The following is a 25804-nucleotide window of genomic DNA, read 5'->3' on the forward strand; positions in this document are numbered from 1 at the left end:
ATAAATCAAATGTTATTCAGTTGTTAAAGTGTAACATGTAAAAAACCTGAGACGTGAAAATGGGCCTGAGCTTATATATATATATATATATATATATATATATATATATATATATATATATATTTATTATATAGACATCAATCGCCGTGAGAGAGTACCTAGACCTCTCTCACACTTGTCAGCATTGCAATTCTCTTTAGGCCTATACACTATTTTATAGATATCAAAAATGCACTACACTTAAACAACGTTTTACTGAATTCATTACTTTGTATTTATATAGCCTAGTAGGCTAGATGTATATTTTACGTTGCTCATGCAAGTTGCAAAACAGGCAATAGACTATGTTAAAATAACAAACATTTTAAATTAAAACTTACGATAGACAAAACGACTCTCGGCTTTTCTTTCGTTTTTAAATCTTTTTAAAAGAAATCCTGCAGGTCATAAAGAACTTTGTATTTCCACCTCCAAGAAAGGACAGGTGCTCTCCATTATTTCTCCTTGTTTACTTAAAGGCCGTTTTCCTTGCTTTACTCGAGGAAAAAAGCCATGTGTTGACTTTGAAACAGAGTAGACTTTACATTATATGCATCTGTGGTGGAATTACTAGATTTTCGCAGCAACACATGTTTGTTTTAATGCGGATGCGCTGTCACTTTAATTCAGCGCCAGCACATCAAAAAATATACTCTGTGCGGAAACGATCAGCACAGCAGCTGTACGTTATGGCTACGCGCTCCTGGAACGCACTGACGGACCGAAGCCCCGTGCAGTGAAAGCTGTATCCGTTAACATGGGTACGGAAAAAATACGCACCCCATACGCGCTGCAAACGGAGTATGTGTGAAACGGGCGTCAGCAGGTGCCATGCTCGATGTATGCGCCACTTTCATACGGCTTTCTCGTGCCACAGTGCATACTGTTACAGTTTTGTCCACCACCCTTCCGTCATCATATTTTACGGGGAAGCCAAAATGCTCCCATACACGCGAACTGAATGATGCGGGAGGCTTTTCAAGTTCTTCTACTTCTCTGCTAGTCACTGTTGACTGATTAACATGCCCTGTTCATGAACACATGTGTTTCTCTGAAACTCAGCATCGAGTTTAAAGGAACGAGATCACTTAAAAAACAATATCGGCAGAAAAACTGTCTTTTAGTCTGCGATCGCTAAACAATTCAGATTAATCCACAAGTTTAAAAAAAAAAGCGCAATAAATCCGCGGGTCACGTGCGTGCCGAACCGTGGGTCGATCCACTGCGATCCGTTACACCCCTAATATATATAATTAGAATATCATCAAAAAGTTGATTTATTTCATTATTTCCATTCAAAAAGTGTAACTTGTATATTATATTCATTCATTACACACAGACTGATATATTTTAAATGTTTATTTCTTTTAATTTTGATGATTATAACAGACAACTAAGGAAAATCCCAAATTCAGTATCTCATAAAATTAGATTATTACTTATGACCAATACAAAGAAAGGATTTTTAGAAATCTTGGCCAACTGAAAAGTATAAACATGAAAAGTATGAGCATGTACAGCACTCAATACTTAGTTGGGGCTCCTTTTGCCTGAATCACTGCAGCAATGCGGCGTGGCATGGAGTCGATCAGTCTGTGGCACTGCTCAGGTGTTATGAGAGCCCAGGTTGCTCTGATAGTGGCCTTCAGCTCTTCTGCATTGTTGGGTCTGGCATATCGCACCTTCCTCTTCACAATACCCCATAGATTTTCTATGGGGTTAAGGTCAGGCGAGTTTGCTGGCCAATTAAGAACAGGGATACCATGGTCCTTAAACCAGGTACTGGTTGCTTTGGCACTGTGTGCAGGTGCCAAGTCCTGTTGGAAAATGAAATCTGCATCTCCATAAAGTTGGTCAGCAGCAGGAAGCATGAAGTGCTCTAAAACTTCCTGGTATACGGCTGCGTTGACCTTGGACCTCAGAAAACACAGTGGACCAACACCAGCAGATGACATGGCACCCTAAAACATCACTGACTGTGGAAACTTTACACTGGACCTCAAGCAACGTGGATTGTGTGCCTCTCCTCTCTTCCTCCAGACTCTGGGACCCTGATTTCCATTGGAAATACAAAATTTACTTTCATCAGAGAACATAACTTTGGACCACTTTTTTTCCTTTTTGTCTTTAGCACAGGCGAGACGCTTCTGACGCTGTCTGTTGTTCAAGAGTGGCTTTGACACAAGGAATGCGACAGCTGAAACCCATGTCTTGCATACGTCTGTGCGTAGTGGTTCTTGAAGCACTGACTCCAGCTGCAGTCCATTCTTTGTGAATCTCCCCCACATTTTTGAATCGGTTTTGTTTCACAATCCATCCCAGGGTGCGGTTATCCCTATTGCTTGTACACTTTTTTCTACCACATCTTTTCCTTCCCTTCGCCTCTCTATTAATGTGCTTGGACACAGAGCTCTGTGAACAGCCAGCCTTTTTTGCAATGACCTTTTGTGTCTTGCCCTCCTTGTGCAAGGTGTCAATGGTCGTCTTTTGGACAACTGTCAAGTCAGCAGTCTTCCCCATGATTGTGTAGCCTACAGAACTAGACTGAGAGACCATTTAAAGGCCTTTGCAGGTTTTGAGTTAAAGCATCACTAGGTAACTTTTCAACCTTTATAATATATTTTCAAGACTCTTGTGATGATACATCGACTTACAATAGGTTGAATGACACGTCTGCCATAACCTGACGGGGTCTGTATCGTTTTTAATCATACTTTTAAACTTCGGGTTTCGGGTAGTAACCCGAGAACAAAAAGAACTACAAAATTCGACCGCTTTACGGCATATACATCACTTCCACCACCACCCCCACTTCCTTAAATTCGGACGTGCGAGCCCAACTATCATTTGTTTGCCAAATGTTATAGTCATGGCCGAAGCAGCACAGGAAAATAAGAAAGCAAAGGTTTTGTCGGAGGAAAGCAAAAAAGGGGAAACGAGAAAGTGATCGGATTAAAGGCAGGACGAGGATCAACATTGGGCTAGCGTTTGCTCGTTGGCGTGAGCTGAAGGAGGAGGGGCTACATTCTTGCAAGTAAATACATAAGACTTACAAAATCATATTTTAGGATACCTAACATGTCTGTGATATTGGTTTATTTGTCTTGCCTCAAGCTATAATGCAAATCGATTTTTCAAATTTGCAGATTCATCTATGGTAGCTTGATATTATAATATTGACGATATATGGTTATTACCTACCACTCAAACATTGAATTGAGGTATCATTATAGATTCTGTAAAACGGGAACCAATAGACTAGGCTACTATAATGACGCTGGCTTGTAAACGTGAGCATCGCGATCATTTGGCGTTTGAAAAAAAAATAAAACCCATGAAATTATATTCATATGACACGCTGAAACATATGCCACTGTACCTGGGATGAAGACATTTCACACGCAACGCAAGCAGAAAACCTGCATGTGAACTCCTGTAGTGTTCAGGGCTATCATAGTTGTCATATCAACAAATGCACGTGCGATGCATCCCCTGATGTAGAATGACCAGTCCCTCCAGAAAAACGCGATTATGCGATCGCGTGATTTAACGCATAATCAGCCAAAGTCCCCATATTCATGCGGGGGCCGCATTTTTTCAAATACGCCGCACTTTCGCCGCATAAATTGCCTATTTCCGCGTGCAAAATATGCGGGGCTATCAAGATTTCATAATCCCCGCATTTTCGTTGCAAAAAAAGTCATATATATTAGCAGAAAGTTGAAAATTTTTCGTTTACTTCACACAAGAGCCGCCATTTCCGCCTATTGCCATGGGAACGTTTTGAAGTGACGTGATTACCCGACGCGAACGTCATCGAAAAGCTTCAAACCCTGTGGAGAAACAATAGATACCGGTGAAACCATGATGCAGCACAAACTCCCATTGGCCAACAAAAATAACAGCAAAAGAGCAAAGCAGTTTCCCTGTGTGCTGACTGATTTCAAAACACAGCTTTGAAGCGTTATGAATCAATGAGTCGATTCAGCGGTTTGAAGCGTTATGAATCAATGAGTTGATTCAGCGGTTTGAAGCGTTATGAATCAATGAGTCGATTCAGCTGGTTGGATCGCCAAAGTCACGTATTTCAGCAGTTTGACACGCGATCCGAATCATGAATCGACTCTGATTCATAGCATCATGATGCTGTGTTTTGAAATCATCACTATATAAGTCGTTATTTAGTTTTTTTTGCACACAATAACTATTATCGTCGCTTCATAAAGTTATTGTAGAACCACTGTAGTGAGATGGACTTTGTAACGACGTCTTTAGTAGGCTACCTTTTATGGGTCTTGAGAGTGTACATTGTGCCAATGGAGGCCTTTCTGAGCCATCGGAATTCAACTAAAATATCTTAATTTGTGTCCAACAACATAAAGGGAAGTCATTAATGACAGAATTTTCATTTTTAGGTGAACTAACCCTTTAAGAGATTGCACTGTGCATTGGAAGCACTCAAATGTCTGTTTTGTATAGCGACATCTGTAAAACAGGAAGTTATTTATTATTTTTTTCAGAAGTTGTAGCATATTCCTTTTGTAAAGCTACAGAACTTGATTGACTAAATGTTTTGTAAATTTGAGCCATTATTAAGGTCTTCAATAAAACAAGATGAGAACTTAAATATTCCAGCACTTTCTGTGATGTAGTGCTTTTTTTCTCTCTCTCATCAAACCGCAGTTTTTGCAAGTTCCCGCAATTTTATCGCATAAAATTGCATAAATACCCCGCATTTATCATCGCATTTTTTAAGAAAACGTGCCGCATAATCAAGGATTTTTGCCCGCAACAATCACAAAAAAAAGCCGCATTTTTCTGGAAGGACTGAATGACAGAGTTTACGACAGTAGTAGAGGACAATACTGTTTCCCAACTGTAGGGGGACCCCAAGAGCAAAACCTACCTAGTGCTGCTTTAATTAGCTGATTAGAGTGTGGCACCAGGTGTCTTCAATATTGAACTTTTTCACAATATTCAAATTTTCTGAGATACTGAATGGGATTACTGAGATACTGGGATTTTCCTTAGTTGTCTGTTATAATCATCAAAATTAAAAGAAATAAATGTTTGAATTATATCAGTCTGTGTGTAATGAATGAATTTAATATACAATTTTCACTTTTTGAATGGAATTAGTGAAATAAATCAACTTTTTGATGATATTCTAATTATATGACCAGCACCTGTATGTATATGTATATGTATATGTATATGTATATGTATATGTATATGTATATGTATATGTATGTATTAGGGCTGTCAAAAGATTAATCGCGATTAATCACATCCAAAATAAAAGTTTGTGTTTACATAATATATGTGTGTGTACTCTGTTAATTATTATTTATATATAAATACACACACAAGCATGTATATATTTAAGAAAAAAATATTATTTTTGTATATAAAACATTTAAATTTATATATATTATAGATTATATAAATGTATATACAGTATATACATGCAAATATTTCTTAAATATATACATGAATGTGTGTGTATTTATATATAAAAAATAATTAACAGAGTACACACACATATATTTTGTAAACACAAACTTTTATTTTGGATGCGATTAATCGCGATTAATCTTTTGACAGCCCTAATATATATATATATACACAATAAAAAAAAAAAACATTGTTAACATACAGAAAACAAGGGTGATGTGTGCTGTGATTTACTGTAAGATTTAAACTCGTATACTATACCTTGCATTTAGGACAAACAAAGCCACTCATGTTTTCAATCACACCGATGATGGGCAATTTGACCTTTTTACAGAATCGGATCTCTTTTCTCACATCCTGCAAAGATACTTCCTATTTAAGAAGGGAACAATATAACAAAAACATTATACAACAGTCAAAACATGCAGTTACATATTAAAGGGACAGTTCACCCAAAAATTAAAATTAGCCCATGATTTACTCACCCTCAAGCCATCCTAGGTGTATATGACATTCTTCTTTCAGACAAATACAATTGGAGTTATATTAAAAAATATCCAGGCTAATACAAGCATTATAATGGCAGTGAATGGCTGATTTGGTTTTGAAGTCCATAAAAGTGCATCTATCCATAATAAAAGTGCTCCACACAGCTCCGGGGGTTAATAAAGACCTTCTGAAGTGAAGTGACGCGTTTGTGTAAGAAAAATATCAATATTTAACACACCATAAAGTAAACTATCTAGCTTCCTGGGGACCGAATTCTGTATTCAACTTATGGAAAAAGCGTAACTGGTGCTACAATAGCGTAAATGTTTTGAACTGCAAAAGGCGTTCTCTTCAGAAGGCCTTTATTAACCCCCCGGAGCCGCGTGGAGTACGTTTATAATGTTACATTTTGGGCTGCCATTCACTGCCATTATAAAGCTTGGATTAGCCAGGACATGTTTTAATTTAAATCTGATTGTATTCGTGAAGAAGAATGTCATATACACCTAGGATGGCTTGAGGGTGAGTAAATTAGGGGATCATTTTCATTTTTGGGTGAACTATGCCTTTAATAGGGATCATTCCATGTTTAAATTCTTGTATAAATGCATTACAGATACAGAAAAATTGTTCTCCTCATGTGCAGTAGTGACAGTATGTGTTTTGACAATGGTGACCCTAACATCTACAAAGCAAAGATTACATTTAAAGTGTACCAGCAGTCTGGTATGGCAAAACACTATAGTCCTGAAAAAAATGACCTTTGTATTTTAAGGAAGTGCATTTATGTGTCCTTTCACACAGCTGCAGTGAACGCCTCTATAAACATGATTTATTATTGATATTACTAATCAACTGCCTACTCAATACTTGTTGTAATATATATTTGTAGGTTGCTTCTTTAAACATGTGTGAAACTTGTCTGAAGACATGAATAACTTTTTTCTTGTTAACACCACTGTTCCACTTCACTGGTAATGTGCAGGAAATGATTTTTTTTTTTTTTTACTTTCAGCTAAGTGTGAAGGCATAGTGTTCCTCACACTTCAATAGATTTGAACTCTTGATTAAAAACAAACTAGATTATTTTGCACAGGTTGTTTCTGTTTTTCTTTTTTTAATGCAAACTAGATCACGTGTAAAAGCAACTTCCTGGAACATGCAGTGTTTCACATGTCTGAGTGTTGCTGTTCACCTGCGGGGTGGTGATGATGACCGCCCCATCGATGCCAGCGCCGCTAAGATACTGCACAATGGACAAGTGCTCATCTGATGTTCCGGGGGGCGTGTCTACGATCAGATAGTCCACTTCTCCCCAGTCTACATCCCTCAGGAACTGTTTTATCATACCTAAACAATAGCAAGATACCAAAAATGAAACAATGCACCATAGCAAATGTATAAAGTTGCAAACAATTGCACTGTTAAGCACTTTAGTCTTATCTTATGTGAGATCAAATCTCAGTAAAAGTCAGATAAGCAAACAGCTTAGCCAATGAAGACGAGTAGCAGCCAAAATACTTTTTTTTTTTTACACGCTTGTAGTGTTTTGATGCTTGATGTGAACCATGATGAAGCCTAATCCAATATGTTAGCATAGGAGCTGTTATCTTGCAATGGACAGTACACTGATAGTGATTTACTTCCTCTAAAAAAGCAAACACAAAGAATGTTGGTGCTATAACCAATGGATGCTTGGCTCCATAAAAAAAAAGATTACTACAGAACCAATTACTGAAGTATTTGACAAAGACGGGCATACAAAAGCACTTCAGTTTAATGAGTGCATTCGGCATATCATCTTACTTTAGTTTGTGCCATAAACATATCATTGCAAAGAAAAATATTGGTTGATGGTGTCGTTTATGGCAGGGGTTTTCAAACTTTATGATGCCAAATACGATGAATCTTTTATGAGGGACCCCCATCTTAAATTCCATTTATTTTTATGAAATAAACATTTAAACTGTTATATAAATTGTGACATTACAACTACAAAATATTGTTTCCAAACGTAATAAATTGGCTATACTTAATGTTGTATGTATGTATAAACCTGAAGTAAAAATTATTTGTATAAGCAACTTTCACAATAAATGTTTGTAAGCAGCTTACGTACTGTGTTAAGAATACTGCCTTACAACCCCAGAGAGCAAGAAAAAGGGGACTCACTAGAAAGATACATACAAAGCAAACATATACAATTTTGGAAAGTAGCCTATATACGGCAAGAAAGGAGAGAAACATTTAGAAATGGACTTTATCTATTTTTGCTTTGTCTGTTTATTCTCTGAAATTTCCTGGGGACCCCTTAGAACCTGGACCCCAGTTTGAAAACCCCTGGTTTATGGCTCCCAACATGTCACTCAGAGTTTCCCTTAAAGTTGATTCAACCATATAACTGGGCCTCAAATGTAAAAAAAACAACTAATATTATTTGTCGTCAAATATATAAATGTTTTTAAAAAATACCATTAATAATCTATAACAAAAAAAAAAAACGTTCCGTGTCCATTTCATAACTAAAATGTCAGTGGCAGACTCAAGGCACAAGAGTCATTTGTTTTCGAATCGGACATCACAGCTTGCGTTGCGTTCGATGTCGCATGCAGGTGGCACATTAACCCTAACAAAATTACATCTGGAGAAATCACAAATCGACTGACTAGATTTTACATTTTTGGAAGCATTTGCGACCATTTTAGGTGCAGTCCGGAGATATGGAGTATAATCCTGATTTTCTAAAACCTATTCCAGCCAGACAAGGCCAGTGAAACTAACAATGAGCCTCTCACAACTCTCACACAAAGCAAATAGAAAGCACAGAGATAACAGACTGCTTCACACAGATAAAACGGAGTAAAAATGACAATATTCCATGTTTGGTATGATACCATGCAAAATGTACCACACAAAATCTTTCTTGTTGCATAATAGTCACTGTCCTGCCAAACCACCCACCTGTGATAAATGATCACACATAGTACACATAGTTACAGTGTAAACAAAACAAAAAACAGAAGAGAAGAGAAAATAATTTGGTTTTGTAAAATGTCAGTCATAACTTTTACCCTCCTCCATTTATTTTTTTACAAAGATATTGAAAAAAAAAAAAGAATGCTGAATGCCCATCCTTTAACTTTCTGTCCATTTGCATTCAGTTGCAAGTTTTAAATTAAACAATCAAAAAAAAAAAAAAAAACTTCGCCCGAATCATACAATGTTACTTCCTAAAATGCAAAAACAACAGCCGGCTCAACATCAGATAAACGTGCTCGAAAACGGCTATGCCACATTTCTGTGTACATGAGATTCGACACCAAGTCATTCAGCTCTCACATGGGGCTATTCAACATCTTTTCCATTACTGTATCAACAGAAAACAGAATGGAGAGGCCACATTCAATGCATCTATGAAACACAGACAAATCCTCATCACAGATGAGACATTTAGATATCAGACTGTGGTTACAATACAAACAATGAGGAAGTGAAACTCACCCAGCCTAAACTTAACTTAGTGCTTCAGATAAACAGAGCTTTTTTGAGCATGTCATCATGAAACATGATGACCGTTTTTCTGTTCCTTTTTACTAAAGGGTATAAAAAACATTTAACAGTTACACTTCATTTCGATTATCTACTTTAGACTCTACTAATTAGAATCTACTAATTTTTAGCAACTTTGCAACTACATGTCTACAAACTCTCAATAGAGTATTACATGCAAAGTTACTTAAAGGGTTACTTCAGCGATTTAGCATTAAAGGGGTGGTTAACCACGATTTCACTATTCTAACTTTAGCTAGCGTGTAATGTTGCTGCTTGAGCATAAACACCATCTGCAAAGTTACAACGTTCAAAGTTTAAAGCAAAGTGAGATATTTGCTTTTAAAGAAATCAATTTCTAAGGACTACAGCAAACGGCCAGCAGGCGACTACAGACATTCCTCCAGGGTTGGTGACATCACCAGGCTCAATATTTACATAAACCCCTCCTTCGAGAATATTAAATATGGGGGGTGAGGCCATTTTGTATCGCGGCGCTGTTGTGGTATAGTTAGGCTGGAGTGTTGTTGCCGCAATGCCGACGAAACGCTGTTATTTTCATCAGGATTGCAGGTCTGGGGTACTTGCTTTGTTCAGCCTTCATAGGGACGGGGGTGCGTTGCAGAGCGTTTAACATACAACATGTTATGCACGTGTGTTTGAGACGGAGGGGAACAGGCGCGCGCGGGGCTTCCGCTGCACATCTCATGGAGGAAAACTTCCACAAACTTCGCGAGTTCAATACAGGATATGCACAACGTCAGCTGCGTGAGAGAAACACGGCCAGTGTGTGAATGCACGACGCGCGGGGCTCCCTCCCGCAGCACATTTCACGGAGGAAAACTTCCACAAACTTCACGAGTTCAATGCAGGATATGCACAACGGCTTGTCCTGAAAGCTGGATTTACAAACAGAAGCTGTTTACGGGCCACAACCTGTAAGTCTGATTTATTTTTCATCGATGTGTTTTCCTGTAATACATTGTACGTTGTAGCAAGGAAGTAAACAGATGACAACGCTATTCTGCAAACCAGTCTGTTAAATGCTCATTCATACTTAATGTTATCCGACGAACACCTAACGTTACAAACACTAACGTTAAAATCTCAACAGCGAACTTGGCATTAGTGTAAATGATTCTTTGATTAGAGCTTTTATGTATTGTTTATCTACAGGCATGCTAAACATGGTTCTGTGTGTGATTTGGCTAACTTACTAGTAAAGCCAGTGCTTAGTGTTCGTTTTGGGTTAATAGTTCTTGCGACAGATATTTGGCTATAATCGTTCTAAAAATACAAAAGTAACAGTGCCATTCAGTAGCGATCACTATAGACCCGCAGTCTTTACTCTTGAGCAATGAACAGGTTCTGCTCGATCATCTTCACTCAAATGTTCTGGGTCTGATTCGGGCTCAGATTGGTATGGTTTTGACACCATTGTTTCTAATACTGACCAAAGCACAGCCTCCAGGTAAGGGGCGTGGCGTTTCCGATAAACGTGCACTGCGGTTAGCGAATCAGAACACACTGGGCCAGCTAACCAATCTGAGCCCATCGCGTATTTTTGAGGGACTGGCTTCATACAACCCGGAAAGCATCAGACCGTTTTACAAGGAGGGACAGAGCAGTGTAGAATAAAGGTCAAATATATGAAAAATAATGCAATTTTTTTTTTAAACGAAGCATGAACACATGTTACAATGCACCCCACAAACACAATCAAGCCTTCAAAAGAATGTGTTTTACCACCCCTTTAAGCTTTGTATCAGTACAAACCCGGTAGTATACTCATATTATGGTACTTTCCCCCCTCATATCCCTCTGAGGCGAGAGAATTATGCATTTTATTTCTGGAAAAAATCCTCCGATGATGCAAATATCGTCATTTTGCGTCATCGGAAGATTTTTTGGCCAGAGGCTAAAGACTACAGCCAGTAGAAGGAGCTAGTTCCGCATGTTTTCAACCCGCCCACAGCGGAGGGATCTCACTCACAGAATGTAAATGCGCACGGCCGCTCGGATCGGGAGCAGTGCGGAGCAAAGTGAGCGTTTCTCACTTGGTGAGAAAGTTTAGCTTCCATAGGCGATCTGAAAACACCCCAGACTGGACACGAGCTGAGAATGAATGCCGCACTTACATCAGCTCTGCTCAGCTCTTACTTTGCTCTCGTGATGAATGAAATCTGACTCCTGCTCATGGGCCATTGTATGTGGGTGGGACAAGACCCATTTTTTAAAGGTCCCATGGCATGAAATTTTCATTTTATGAGGTATTTCAACATTAATATGAGTTCCCCTAGCCTGAATATTGTCCCCAAGTGGATAGAAATGTTGATCGGTGTAAACCCGAGTTCTGGCTGTCTTTCTCTGCCTTTGAGAAAATGACAGGCCAGACGAGCCAATCCTGAAGTCTCCTGGTTTGACGTCCAAGCAGGAACGGTTTCCTCCCTTTCCCCCGCCCAGAGAATCTAGCACGCCCATGCAAACGCTCGAGAGATCATTACTTGTGAACGAGTGAATGCTGGCAGTTTCTCAGTGTTTGGATGTACAAATGAAAACAGAAGTCTTTTTTCAGTTCCTTCTGATCTGTGATCAGTGATTTCTTATGTGTAGCTAATTATTTCTTATTCGTGCACACACTGCGGCTTCTCTCTCTCCCGACAGAACGGTGTTTTCGTGTTTTCTATCTTGTGAGTCAGTGTTTTTGTACGTCCTCGTCGCGTCTATCGGTTCTAAAATGTGCATACAGTCGGGAGTTTCTGCTTAACATTGGCAGAGCCACATCTTTAGAGATAAACCTCACGCACGCCGAAGCTCGGCCTTCAACATCCCCGACCCCCAGTACTGCATCTGGCCCACAGCGGAGGCACCAAACGCGGCGTGAGATTAAGCAGAAGGTGGGTAAGCGTGAGGGTATCCGGCTAGGCTAGCCAGCTTTCCCCACAATAAACTGGATTACATTCGATTACTGCTGTTGTGTCTTTGTTTGCGCTGTGTAAGTTACTCAATGCTTTGACGCTTTTCATATGATTGGAACATATCTATAAATAATGCTTTAATCAAACTTACTAACTCGTTCATCTTGCTGTAATGGTACATTGCATGTGTTGATGAAGACGGACTCGGTGTGACTGGGACTCGTGTTTATTCAGAACTCTCAGATACAAACACAATAAACTCGCGCTGACTGACAGCGCTCTCATAACTCAGTAGGTAACGTACTATAAATAACTTTGTTAGCAATCGCTCCGTCTCCGTGATGTCCGGTTCGCGAACGAATCATTCTTTTGAATCGGTTCTTTTTAGTGAACCGAACAAGTTCACCAAATCGGACTGAATCGTTCTAAACGGTTCGCGTCTCGAGTCAGCGCTGATCCATAATTTACTAAAGTTACTAACTTTCTGACATGAGTGACAGCCCCTCCGACTAGAAATAAACTAATAACCTGAAGTATATTCTAGTAACTACAACAGTTCGACAACAGTGAGACATGCAACAGTGAGACATGCTGAGAGAACTGATGAGAAGTGAACTCAGGTCCATCCGTCTCTCTGGCAGCAGCTCGTGCGTCGTAGACCTCGTTAAACCACGCCCCCTCCCCCTGTCAGCCAATCACAACAGTGGGCGTTTTTACTGAAGTCTCACAGCAGACACGCCTCTTGAAACAGGGCAGTCAGCCACAGGGCAAACAGCAGTATAGACAAAATGCCTTTTATTTCTAAATTATGACATTTTATGATGTAAAAATCATACTAACAATATAAGTACACCTCAGGAAACACTATAAAATAATAGAAAAATGCCATGCCATGGGACCTTTAAGACCAATGATATTGAACCCACTCACTTTTATCGTCTCGAATTCATCATCATTATGTGTGTTTACCTCTAGCTGATAAACACTTATTATTAAACACATTAGATGCTTTATTTTCACTTTTCTAATATTTCCTTAATTTTTATATAAAATAAATGCCTTTCCGATCTGATATGTGATGGGAAAAGGGAGTGGAGCGAGTTTGGCAAAAGGCGGATTCGAACCTCAGGTCTATTTGCATCGAAACTTAATGCCATGTGTCTTACCCCTACACTATTGTCACTGTTAATGAATCATTGTTTTCCGTAAATTTGTCTGGCCAACCAGACGTTTGTTAAACAAGGCGGTATATTTGTATTTAATGTAAATGGCATCTCTTCCAGTAAAAATGTTCTGGGAGAGGACCCACCCGCATTTTTTTTTTTGCTTCCGACACCCATGCTCCTGCTGCTTTTGTCCCATGACTTTCGTTCGGCTCACTCACACTTTATTGAAAAGACACGTTCAGTTTTTAATTGTAGTGTTTATTCTCTAACGCAGTATTACTCATTGCGCGGCTCGCACCAGCTTAATCTGCGGCTCGCATGGCAGTACATAATACGGTGAAATGATCATGCAGTAAATACATATATTTCATAAAAACAAGCAGGGCTATAACATAACCGATTAAAAACTCAAAGTGTCTGCTCTATTACAAATAATTTATATAAAAAAATACCCCAAAACAGCGGCATTAGCTACAAGATGGACGCCCGTGACTCACTGCGGAGTTGTCAGTTTTGGCTGTTTTTCCAGCTTTTAACGGCGAATGTGCTCTTATAGATGCACGTTCTCATGAAATGCGTATCTATAACACAAATTGTATTTATCGTAACTTTTTACGTACAGATGATACGCCAGCATCCTGAACACAGACAGTGCACCAGAATCTAGTTTTCATTCGCTCTTGAACAAATTATAACACAGAATTATGCCTAAATGTCTGTTTTGACGAGTATCCTAAGAAGAACAGTTTTAAATTAGTTAAATAACGTCTTAAATGAACTCAAAGAGTTGTGAGGAAATGGGACGTGCATGACAGCGCTCCAGATCCGCGTCATGTTCGGCATCAGCAGATCTTAAAGTCACAGCGGAACTAACTACTAATGAAGTTTGAAGCCTAATAAATGTTAAAAAGCCTTTAATTACACTGTAATGTTGAATGGCTATAATTAATGTTTAAAATTACTGGCCTTCATTCATAAAAAGATGCCATTGAACAAATATTTAAAATATAATGTCTTTGTTTCTTCTACATTCATTTTGTGATTTACTGTGAAATTATTACAATATAAAATATATTAAAAACGTTTTAAGCAGAAAAATGTGTGAATAATCTAGTTTAAACCAGCACTAATAGAAAGTTTACATTAAAATATATTATGCATACCCACTATCTATCTACCTTTTGTATTTATTGAATAGCATATTGAATGTTCAGGGATGACAGACTTTATGACTGGATGTAATTTTTGATACTTTGCGGTAAAAGTGGCTCTCCTACTGATTTTGTCCTATCAGTGTGGCTCTCCTAAAAAAAATAGCGAAGACCACAGCTCTAACTGAACAAAATTATTGTATTATTAAGAAGATCAAAATGATGGTGGGGGCATCTACCCTCAGGGAGTGGCCTGGTAGGGCAGCAAAGCAAGTGCATTCTGGGAGTTGTTGTCTTTCATCCACATGAGACAAAAAAGCATTTTCTGTCTTTTCTCAGTCTAGAAGGCACCAAATTCAAAAATAATTCTGCTACATAAATGACCCAGTTTAAATACACATTCATCTTCCCAGCGCTGAAGTACCCCTTTAAAGTCAGTAGAATGTTTGTTGGGGGCCCATCTAAATAAAGTGTCAGCAGATATTAAGCAGACAGTCTAATAATACGCAAATGACTGGTAGGTGACACGTAGTTGCAAAGTTACTTATAGTAAGTAGAATGTATAAAGACGACCATCGAAATAAACCGTAACCTATTTGACCAATAGTAATTCTAAGTCTAGTGCAAAAAGAAAGATGTATTTCATACAATGCATTTGATTTCTGTTTTGTTTTGGCCAAGTTCCGCTAATAATCATATCTGTCGGAACGGAACCATTTTTTAATTTAATTCTGAAAGCAGCACTTCTGCTTCACAGAGTTTTATTGTGGCAGGAAGCTAGGGAAGCACTGTCCTTATATCAGCTACCACTGGATCAAATAAATGTAATTTATTTAATTACTTTTACATTGTCAGAAACACCAGTTATTGCAAACTGATTGGCAGAGATTGAGATGAAAGATGAAAAACCTGTTTAATGAAATGAAACCTGCAGATTAACCAAGTGGAAACCTTTTATTTAAAAACAGCTGCATGAAACCAAACATGTGCTACTAAGATATATTTTACCAGTAAACCAACAATCATATGACTGCTACCCACAGTAAAAACAAAACATGTACCCTTATCTGTCATCTTTTAGGCAGAGGAAATGATTAGACCTGCTCTGAAAAGTATGCAAATGTTTAGGGGGGGGCACACGCCTTCTGAAAATGTACATAAACAAGATGGGATTCTTGCAATGACCCTGTTTTTTTTATGGAGGAGGGTCTGACAGTTGTATGAATTCCCCTAGCACTTTGAAGTAGAGCATTTTGGGCAGATTTCAAATAGGTCACATGGTTTTGTGGACTTGTGCAGCACTGCCCCAGTTGGTTTGACCCGTGCTGCACTATCAGGGGTATCATGCAAGAGAACAGATTTACAAATAATTGCTTTGAGGTCAGTTAGCACATACTGTCACACTTTTGCCATGTTTGGCTTCCAATACATCTCACAACTAAATTAAGACTGCATGACTATGAGGAAGACAATTTAAACAATTAAATAAAATATATAAAAGTGCTAAAGTGAAGTACAAACCATTCTTTTTGGGGCCTCTCCAGATAACAGCATCATCTGGACTACTGAGCAGAAAGCCGATGGACATGACGGCCAAGTTGTCCTCAACATACTAGACACACAGAATATACAGGTATGTAATAAAGTAACACAAATCCCTTTATACCAATGAAGGGGCATCAGAATCCAAATAAAAAGACTAGATTTTGTTTTTTAAATCTCACCACTGGGGACCAGCCTGAGCCACTCTGATGAACCTGCAGAGAAAACAAAGACAGCATTCTGACACAAGTATGATGCATAATGACTTAGACTTCGGCTTCTTTATTGTCATTGTAAAAGTTACAACGAAATTCGAAATGTCTATACATTTAATCAATAATCGATAGCTCTCCTCTGTAGCCGACTGGTATAAACTTCACCCAGATTTGGAAGCTCAGATCCAATGACCCTTTGTGCTGCTTTTAACACACGCTGAAGTTCTCTCTGATCAGCGGCACTGCAGCTAGCATACCACACTGTGATAGAGCAAGAGAGTATACTCTCTATGGTACTGTGATAAAAGTCTTTGAGGCAGTTGTACCCTTTACAGTTACCGTAAAAAATGCGTTTTCTTTTGTTAGGCCTTTTTCACCAGATGAGATATATGTCGTGACCAAGTCAAATAACATGAAATATAAACCCAGAAGGACTTAAAGTGCTCTGCTCTCTCCATCTGCTTCCTCACCATCTATGTAGTGTGCAGCAAGTTCTATTTTCCTGGATCTTCTGAAGTCCACTATAATCTCTGTTGTCTTTGCAGTGTTGAGTTTCAAGTTATTAACTCAACACCATTAAACAAGATGGCCCACCTGCTCTCTATATGCTGTCTCATGAAGTATGTCTCTACAGTTACATACCTGCTCCCCCTCTAAGCCCATTATTCTTGGTATAGATGGACCACAGATGTCCACATCTAGGAGTGCTACCTGGAACAGAAAAAAAAAATATTATTTAATATTTAATATAGATATGGATTATGTAAACTATCATACACCTGGCGCAATGGGGTGCCAGGCGCGATGCAATTGTTTTTTGCTAGTTTCAGCTCAATGCAGTTATCATTTTCACGTCCAGCGCCACGTTGTTTAAACAGCAAATGCACTCGCGCACACCTGTTCGCTCATGGGTGTGCTGGTCTGAAAACAAGGTGTGTTCAGGCGCATTGCTGGCGTGTTGCTATTTCGAGGCAACTGAAAACGACAAACAAAAACCTAGTATAAAGTCAATAGCGCAGTATTTTTTGAGCTATTTAAAAAGGTGCGTTAGTAATATGTGCTTATAGATGGGTGCACAATGCACGTACACTCTGCTTATTACTCACACAGTGATGCGCAGCAGCACACAGACATTTTTAAATATTAAAAATAAAAGGATTCCTCTCTGAAGAAGCGTTCAGTCTTTCCGCTCACAAATTCCACCGTGTAAATAGCGAATCCACCATGGTGCAAGCACAACTGGCTTTTAAAGGGAATTGGAGCTGAGACTCTGATTGGTTTATTGTACGTCAAGCCCAAAACTCACCCATGACACATTAAGAGACAAGGTACAACCCTTTTGGACCCATGTGACTGCCGTGCCGACCATTTTTTCAAGCAAAAGTGGATTCGGACACGCGCTAAGTGCACCTGCGCTTCAGACCACGTGCTTAGATCGTTAAAATAGGGCCCTTATAGTTGTTGTTTTTTTACATAGCGTGCCTTTTAACCAGACTTTTGATAATTAAGCAGAACAAGTATTGTATAAAAAAATGTGGGGAAAAATTCAATTCAAATGTGTTAATTTGGTGAGTCCAATTGAGTACTGTGCTCATATTACTTGCTTTAATAAACAAAACAAAGCCAAGCAAATAGGTTGGGATTTGAACAGGGGTTTTTTGACGCCAAATGAAAATCCAGATCCAGCACCTGGCCACATGGTGCGCTGATAATAACCTGCTCCTCAACACCACCAAAACGAAGGAGCTCATTGTGGACTTCAGGAAGGAGTCAAGAGGCACACACGACACCATCCACATCAATGGAATGGCTGTTGAACGTGTCTCCAGTTTCAAGTTCCTGGGGACCCACATCTCGGCGGACATGTCGTGGACGACCAACACCTCCAGCCTGGTCAAGAAGGCTCACCAGCGCCTCTTCTTCCTGAGGACACTGAGGAAGAATCAGCTCTCCTCGGCTATCCTGGTGAACTTCTACCGCTGCGCAATAGAAAGCATCCTGACCAACTGTGTGGCAGTGTGGTATGGGAGCTGCTCTGTTGCGGAGCGCAAGGCACTGCAGCGGGTGGTGAAAACTGCCCAGCGCATCACAGGGACTCCACTGCCTGCCATCGAACACATCCAGAGGAAACGCTGCCTGCATCGAGCTCGCAGCATCCTCAAGGACTCCTCTCACCCAGCCCACAGACTGTTTTCTCTCCTGCCCTCCGGCAGGCGTTTCAGGATCCACCGGACCAGGACCAGCAGACTAAAGAACAGTTTTTTCCCCAGAGCTGTCTCTTTATTGAACTCAAACCCCCGTTGATCCACTTCCCTCATAAACTGATAACTCTCCTACCTCACATCTGCCTTCACTTTGTTATTTGCACTACTGACTGTTTATTACAGTAACAACTGTTTACTTATGCATTCTGCACCACCATACCGTAACTGGATTATGCTCATCTGCACTGCCGACTGTATTTACAGTAACAATGTTTACATTTGCATTTTGCACCGTACTTCTAACTGGAATATGCAACCACTTTCCACTGCACTTTTACACTTTCTTTCGGATAGCTCTGTCCATAATTTATTGTACTAACTTAATCCACTGCTATATTCCTCATATTAGCCTAACATATTATTGTATACCTCTATCTGTAAAATTCTGTTCAAGTAATAACCGTCTGTATATTTATTCATAGTACATAGTCACCTGTAAATTCTGTTTATAGTAATAGCCATCTGTATATTTATTCATAGTACATATTCACCTGTAAATTCTGTTTATAGTAATAGCCATCTGTATATTTATTCACTGTATATATTCATCTGTAAATTCAGTTCTACTTATAGTAATAACCATCTCTCTACTTATACATATTTATATATATTCAGAACATTTTTATGTCCTGCACTTACGCAACCATTGTATATCCTGCACTTGCTGCTATTGCACTTCTGGTTAGACCTAAACTGCATTTCGTTGCCTTGTACTTGTACTTGTGTAATGACAATAAAGTTGAATCTAATCTAATCTAATCTAAAATTGCACTATTGCAGTACAATGATGTTACCACAAGATGTCAGTGTGGTAAAGCTTAGTGAGTAAGTCAGCAACGCTCACAGACTACGCACACACACAGCTTCAGTCTGAACAGCACTGACTCATACATAAATCATTACATAAGACCATCACTTCAGTTCCAGCTCTATACACAGGCCGCAGCAACCTCCAATACATGTTTAAGCTATTTAAACTCATCTCTGAATGCCACATTACCCTGCTGTGACCGGGAAACATAACCTTTCCACGGCATACATGGTATAAATGAAATCATCAGGTCTGTGGTATGGTATCTCATGTCTGAGTTTACAGCCTTGATTTGGTGTGGGTTGTGTATATACCAGATCTAATGGTTATATTTGAACATGAGGCCAGATGTTGAGCAGAGCTGTGAGAACAGGTGGCCAAGTTTGTGAAACAGTGTCCTGTTACACGTTAAGTCTGCCCCTTCTTTGTCTCGTTTTCAATCAGCAAATCAAAAATGCTCTATTATTCACTCACATTTAACAGTGTCTAGGGTTTTCATTTTTATCATTGATTGATGTTGTGTGGTTTTGTCATTTTATTGGTTAGTTTACTGATTGTTTACAGCACTTTAGAACATGTGTTGCATTTAAATGTGCTTTAAAAATAAATTGAACTGAATTGAATTGCTTAATGTGCATCAGTGTGTGTGATAACATCCAGAGCAGGTGAGATAATTAAATGTATTTGAATTTTAAACTGTTTGCCAACAGACTAGATCACATTCTAATTAACCACTATCCACCCAGCACTAAAAACAGCTCAGCAGGGCCTTGCAGAAAGAAACCGCTGCACATGTCATTTGGCACAGGAAAAAAAATAGGACCGGGAATCTTTCAGAGGGATGATACTCCTGGCTTTTGTATCATAAAAACTCTTCTTCATCTCTTCCAATAGACCCCTGAGGGCTGCTGCATGTCCATTGGATTATGACAGCATATGTTTAGATGATCACACCAGAGCAAATCTCCAGTGTGTCTGTGGTTGACTAATCCGTGGATATGATAGGAACTGAGAAAATTTCCAGATGTGCTGACGATTTGACTTTTTGGATCCATGGAAGGGACCCCTTGCTTTTCCTTTCAACAAAGACATGACTCACACCTAAATGGATCAGAAATTTCCACAATGATTTGATTACAAGTTCTCAAAGCATTTGTTTAAAATGTTAAGCGCATTTAGTTTAAAATTTAATATAGAGTCTAATAAACATGTGACCTTCTTGCCCCTGGCTTGTGTTAAATGTTATGTGTCGACGGCTGAATTAAGCAGCACGCTTTTTAAACACACCCTTCTTGTTATGGTTTCTCCCTCCCTGTTCTTCTGCTTTTTGAAGGAAATTTACTGAAAGCAAACTGGGGAGTGAAAGCAGCAAAGAACCCCACTTAATAGTCCCACAGGAACCGAGCAGGTTCCCTCACTCTCCATTTCGCGCTCTCTCAGGAAATGGCCATTCAGTGAGCAAGGTTGTAGAGAGGCTAAGTGGCAAAAGTCAGGGATTCTCCCGGAGAGCTGCAGGGGAAGTCACACCACTTCCTCCCAAAGTCTGAATACTTTTCTTCTGGCAACCGCTCTTCTTTTCCAATACTTCCTTTTTCTTGAGCTAGAAACAAAAATGTACATGCTCCTCTGTCTTATTTAGCCTTCTTAAATCAAAATCTGAAAACCCTTAGGGCTCATCAAATATATGTTGAGCGAGGAGGGGAAAGGTACGTCTTAAACTTACAAAAATGCTAAGAACCCCACAGACCTCTTGAGTGAATATGGAACATCCACAAACGGGCCTGTTTGGAACCAGATGTAGGTTTGGTTACTGTAGCCTATGTGCTTCTAGAGCAAAAGAAAAGGGCACATTTTCTATGTTTCCATCCAAGTTGCAAATTCAATGCGTCCAAAACTAAAATGCATAACTATTTGCAAATAAAACATTTGTCTAAATGTTATCTTTTTAGAATATTTTATTACTAGAATTAGTGCTACAACATTAAACAAAATATTGGGTAGTGTGGCTGAGTGGTTAAAGATCTCGACTGGTAACCCAAAGGTTGTTGGTTCAAAGCCCAAATAGGGAGACCCTTGAACCATATTCAAAGACCTCTCAGTGACTGGTCACATCACAAAAATTGAACATCTAATGACTGATCAAATGTGTTAACAATACTGGTAAAGAACTGGGACTTTTAAACTGTTCATCTGCAGACAATTATTGTCCACCATCAAAACAAGTGGCTGCTATATTCATCAGAATTCTGCAGACAGCTACTAAACCACCAGCATTTCCTTAGAAAGCAGCTTGGGATACAGAAAAAAGGAGAAAACGTTTTACATAGGCACAGCTCTCTCATAAAGGGTATTTATCCTCTGTTTAAAAAAAGGGGAGGAGGAGAGAGTTCATCCAAAGGGAAAATCTTATATCTTATTTCTTCATGTCTAGAAGCAAGTTCTTAAAATATGTCACTGTATCTCTACAGACAAACAGAAAGATATATAATAGAAATGTCTAAAACAGCCTGAGATTAAGATGTGTGGTTTCTACTCAGCGAATCAAGAACCAAAAAAAACAGCTTAAAGCACTTATAAATGGCACAAGAACAAGACATTCTTGGGTCAAACACAAGTCTCTTCCCAGTTTCAGTTGGGCGAAGTATTCATCTGTAATCAAAACTATGAGGCAGACTCCATATGGAAATACAGAGGTTGCTTTTTTTAGTACACATTCTAACATAATGATTTAACATTAAAATATGTTGCATCACAATTTCATTGAGTTTAGTATAAAACAATGTAGGAAGTTTCGGTAAAATGTGAACTTGATCTGATTACTACTGTACAGCAGGTTTATCCAGTTATCACCATTAACACACAAACTTCCTCATTAACAGCTACTACATAATGCTTTTCATCACGCTTTAACGATGACCTCATCCCTCATCGCACTGCTCCAGTTACTGAGTGAACGCCACACCTGTAAATGACTCTTCTACTATTCTACTTTTCCAACTCGCATACACCTTCAATCAAAAGCCTGAAGTGCTCGACCTATTACATGTAAATTGAGTAAATTCAATACACAGATGCTTATTAGCAAGAAATGAGGGGAAACAATAAGTTTACTATGATAGCTACACTATTACAAGAACAATATACATTATTTTAATTCATGATGTCGGTCTATAATGTTTAACAGTTAGCGTTTCCTGTAGCTGGCTGGATGTGCTGAAGCATATACATACTCCAGAGGACAAGCTCGGAAAACAGTGGGGATAAACAAAGCCTACATAAATATAAAGGACACAGCTTCTTTTACTAGGAGCATTGCTATTGACCAACACCTTAGAACTGAAGACTGAAAGACAAAATTATGCCACGCCCACTTGAATCACCAAATAAAACAGTAAAAATAACAGCTATTTTCAACGAACGGTTTACTTACTCGTCTTTGAGTATTAAACTGCGATAGTTTATCTATTTATATATCTATCTCCTCCTATTTTTTACATAACATATTATTACACACACTAATGTTTAAAATTTTGGGGTTGGTATTAATGTTTTTGAAAGAAAAGAAGTCTCTTATGCTCAACAAGGCAGTATTTATTTGATGAAATATACTGTACAAACAGTAATATATTGTGAAATATTACAAGTTAAAATAAATATTTTAAATGTAATTTATGCCTGTGATAGCAAAGCAGAATTTTCAGCAGCCATTACTTAACGTTATCATGAAATCAAAATTGACCCTCTTTAATTTGTTAACGCACATTACTAGTCTTGTGGAAAACAATTAATCGGTGCAAGTTAATTCACACACACACAAAAAAAAGTCTTTATAATCTTTAATCAGAATCTGAAAATGTATATCCACTCTGGAATGGCCTTCCTTCTTTAATGAAATTTTTTGATGGCTTGGGTAGAACATCCCCTCCAACTTCCAGTCAACTGCGAACTCTGACAGCGAGCTGAATGAAACACCTACTTTTCTAGATCTATTGTTAGTATGATTTTTACATCATAAAATGTCATAATTTAGAAATAAAAGGCATTTTTTCTATACTGCTGTTTGCCCTGTGGCTGAATGCCCTGTTACAAGAGGCGTGTCTGCTGTGAGACTTCATTAAAAACGCCCACTGTTGTGATTGGCTGACATCTTTGCATTTGATATGAGCGGAGGGGGCGTGGTTTAACGAGGCACGAGCAGGCACGAGCAGGCACGAGCTGCTGCCAGAGAGACGGATGGACCTGAGTTCACTTCACATCAGTTCTGTCAGTCTCAGTTTAGTGAACTGTTTTAGTTACAGCATATACTTCAGGTTATTAGTCTATTTCTAGTCGGAGGGGCTGTCACTCATGTCAGAAAGTTAGTAACTTTAGTAAATTATGGATCAGCGCTGACTGGAGACGCGAACCGTTTAGAACGATTCAGTCCGATTTGGTGAACTGATTCGGTTCACTAAAAAGAACCGATTCAAAAGAAAGATCGTTCGCGGACCGGACATCACTAACGTACCAGAGACGGAGATCAGCGATTGCTAACAAAGTTATTTATAGTAACTACTGAGTTATGAGAGCGCTGTCAGTCAGCGCGAGTTTATTGTGTTTGTATCTGAGAGTTCTGAATAAACACGAGTCCCAGTCACACCGAGTCCGTCTTCATCATTGTTACCAACTTTGTAACACATGCAAAGTACCATTACAGCTGTCGAGATGAACGAGTTATGAGTAAGTGTTGATAATACCATTATTTTTAGATATGTTCCTATCATATGGAAAGCGTCAGTGACGCGCATTGAGTACACAGCGCAAAAAAAGACACAACAGCAGTAATCGAATGTAATCCAGTTTATTGTGGGAATAGCTGGCTAGCCTAGCCCAGATACCCTCACGCTTACCCTCCTTCTGCTTAATCTCACGCCGCGTTTGGTGCCTCCGCTGTGGGCCAGATGCAGTACTGGGGGTCGGGGATGTTGGAGGCCGACCCGTCAGTGCAGCCCGAGCCTCGGCGTGCGTGAGGTTTATCTCTAAAGATGTTACTCTGCTGATGTTGAGCAGAAACGACTGTATGCACATTGTAGAACAGATAGACGCGACGAGGACGTACAAAAACACTGACTCACAAGATAGAAAACACGAAAACACCGTTCTGTCGGGAGAGAGAGAAGCCGCTGCGTGTGCACGAATAATAAATAATTAGCTACACATAAGAAATCACTGATCACAGATCAGAAGGAACTGAAAAAAGACTTCTGTTTTCATTTGTACATCCAAACACTGAGAAACTGCCAGCATTCACTCGTTCACAAGCAATGATCTCTCGAGTGTTTGCATGGGTGTGCCAGATTCTCTGGGTGGAGGAAAGGGAGGGAACCGTTCCTGCTTGGACGTCAAACCAGGAGACTTCAGGATTGGTTCGTCTGGCCTGTCATTTTCTCAAAGGCAGAGAAAGACAGCCAGAACTCGGGTTTACACCGATCAACATTTCTATCCACTTGTGGACAATATTCAGGCTAGGGGAACTCATATTAATGTTGAAAAACCTCATAAAATGAAAATTTCATGCCATGGGACCTTTAAGCCCGCCAGCTGACTCTACACACACTGTGATTGGCCTGACCAGAGTTTGGTTTTTCCAGCTCTCAGGTCTACCGAGAGTTGCTAGACTACACTCGCGGCAAAATAAATTTTCTGCCGCTAGGGTGCGTCTAGATTTCTAGGCTACTTTCACTCAGAAAATGTGTCACAATACTGAAGTAGTCAATCGCAACTTCCGGTTCATATAGACTTTCAGTCTTCAGTTTTACATGAAAAAAAATAAAAAAAATAAATAAGTACAGAAAAGGGTGTTTCAAAACAAATAAACAATGGGTCATTTTGACCCAAATTTTTTTAACTTACAACTTTTGTCACGTTAACTAAAACAAAAAAAGAATTGACTGGATTCGAGGAGTTAATATGGGTATAATAAAAAAAGTTAAAAAATCCTTCCCTCGCAGGTCAATTTGACCCCCTAAATGGAATGCAAGGAATGTGTCAGTATACATAGGAAAACCTAAAAAAAACTGCTCAAAAGTAAAACTAAAAACTTCCAAAAAAATTTTTTTTATAATTTCTACATGTGTATCAATGCATACTGAAGAGATAAACTTGAGAACTGACTTAAGGACTCAGCGGAACAGCTCATTAGCAAGAGTCATTAAATATCATGTTTT

General features: G+C 39.0%; 1 protein-coding gene across 1 annotated transcript in view; it reads right to left on the reverse strand.

Annotated features, from left to right (window-relative positions):
• nubp1 (nucleotide binding protein 1 (MinD homolog, E. coli)) overlaps positions 1–25804 on the reverse strand; it is a 50816-nt gene that overhangs the window by 17443 nt on the left and 7569 nt on the right. Inside the window, exons 4-8 of the mRNA XM_079841612.1 lie at positions 17166–17234; positions 16491–16523; positions 16288–16378; positions 7178–7332; positions 5755–5865 (exon numbers count right to left, since the gene is read on the reverse strand). Of these exons, the coding sequence (XP_079697738.1) occupies positions 5755–5865; positions 7178–7332; positions 16288–16378; positions 16491–16523; positions 17166–17234 (459 nt within the window). The remainder of the gene's footprint in view (positions 1–5754; positions 5866–7177; positions 7333–16287; positions 16379–16490; positions 16524–17165; positions 17235–25804) is intronic.

This window comes from Gobio gobio, assembly GCF_949357685.1.
Source record: "Gobio gobio genome assembly, chromosome: 1".
Classification (NCBI taxonomy): Eukaryota; Metazoa; Chordata; class Actinopteri; order Cypriniformes; family Gobionidae; genus Gobio; species Gobio gobio.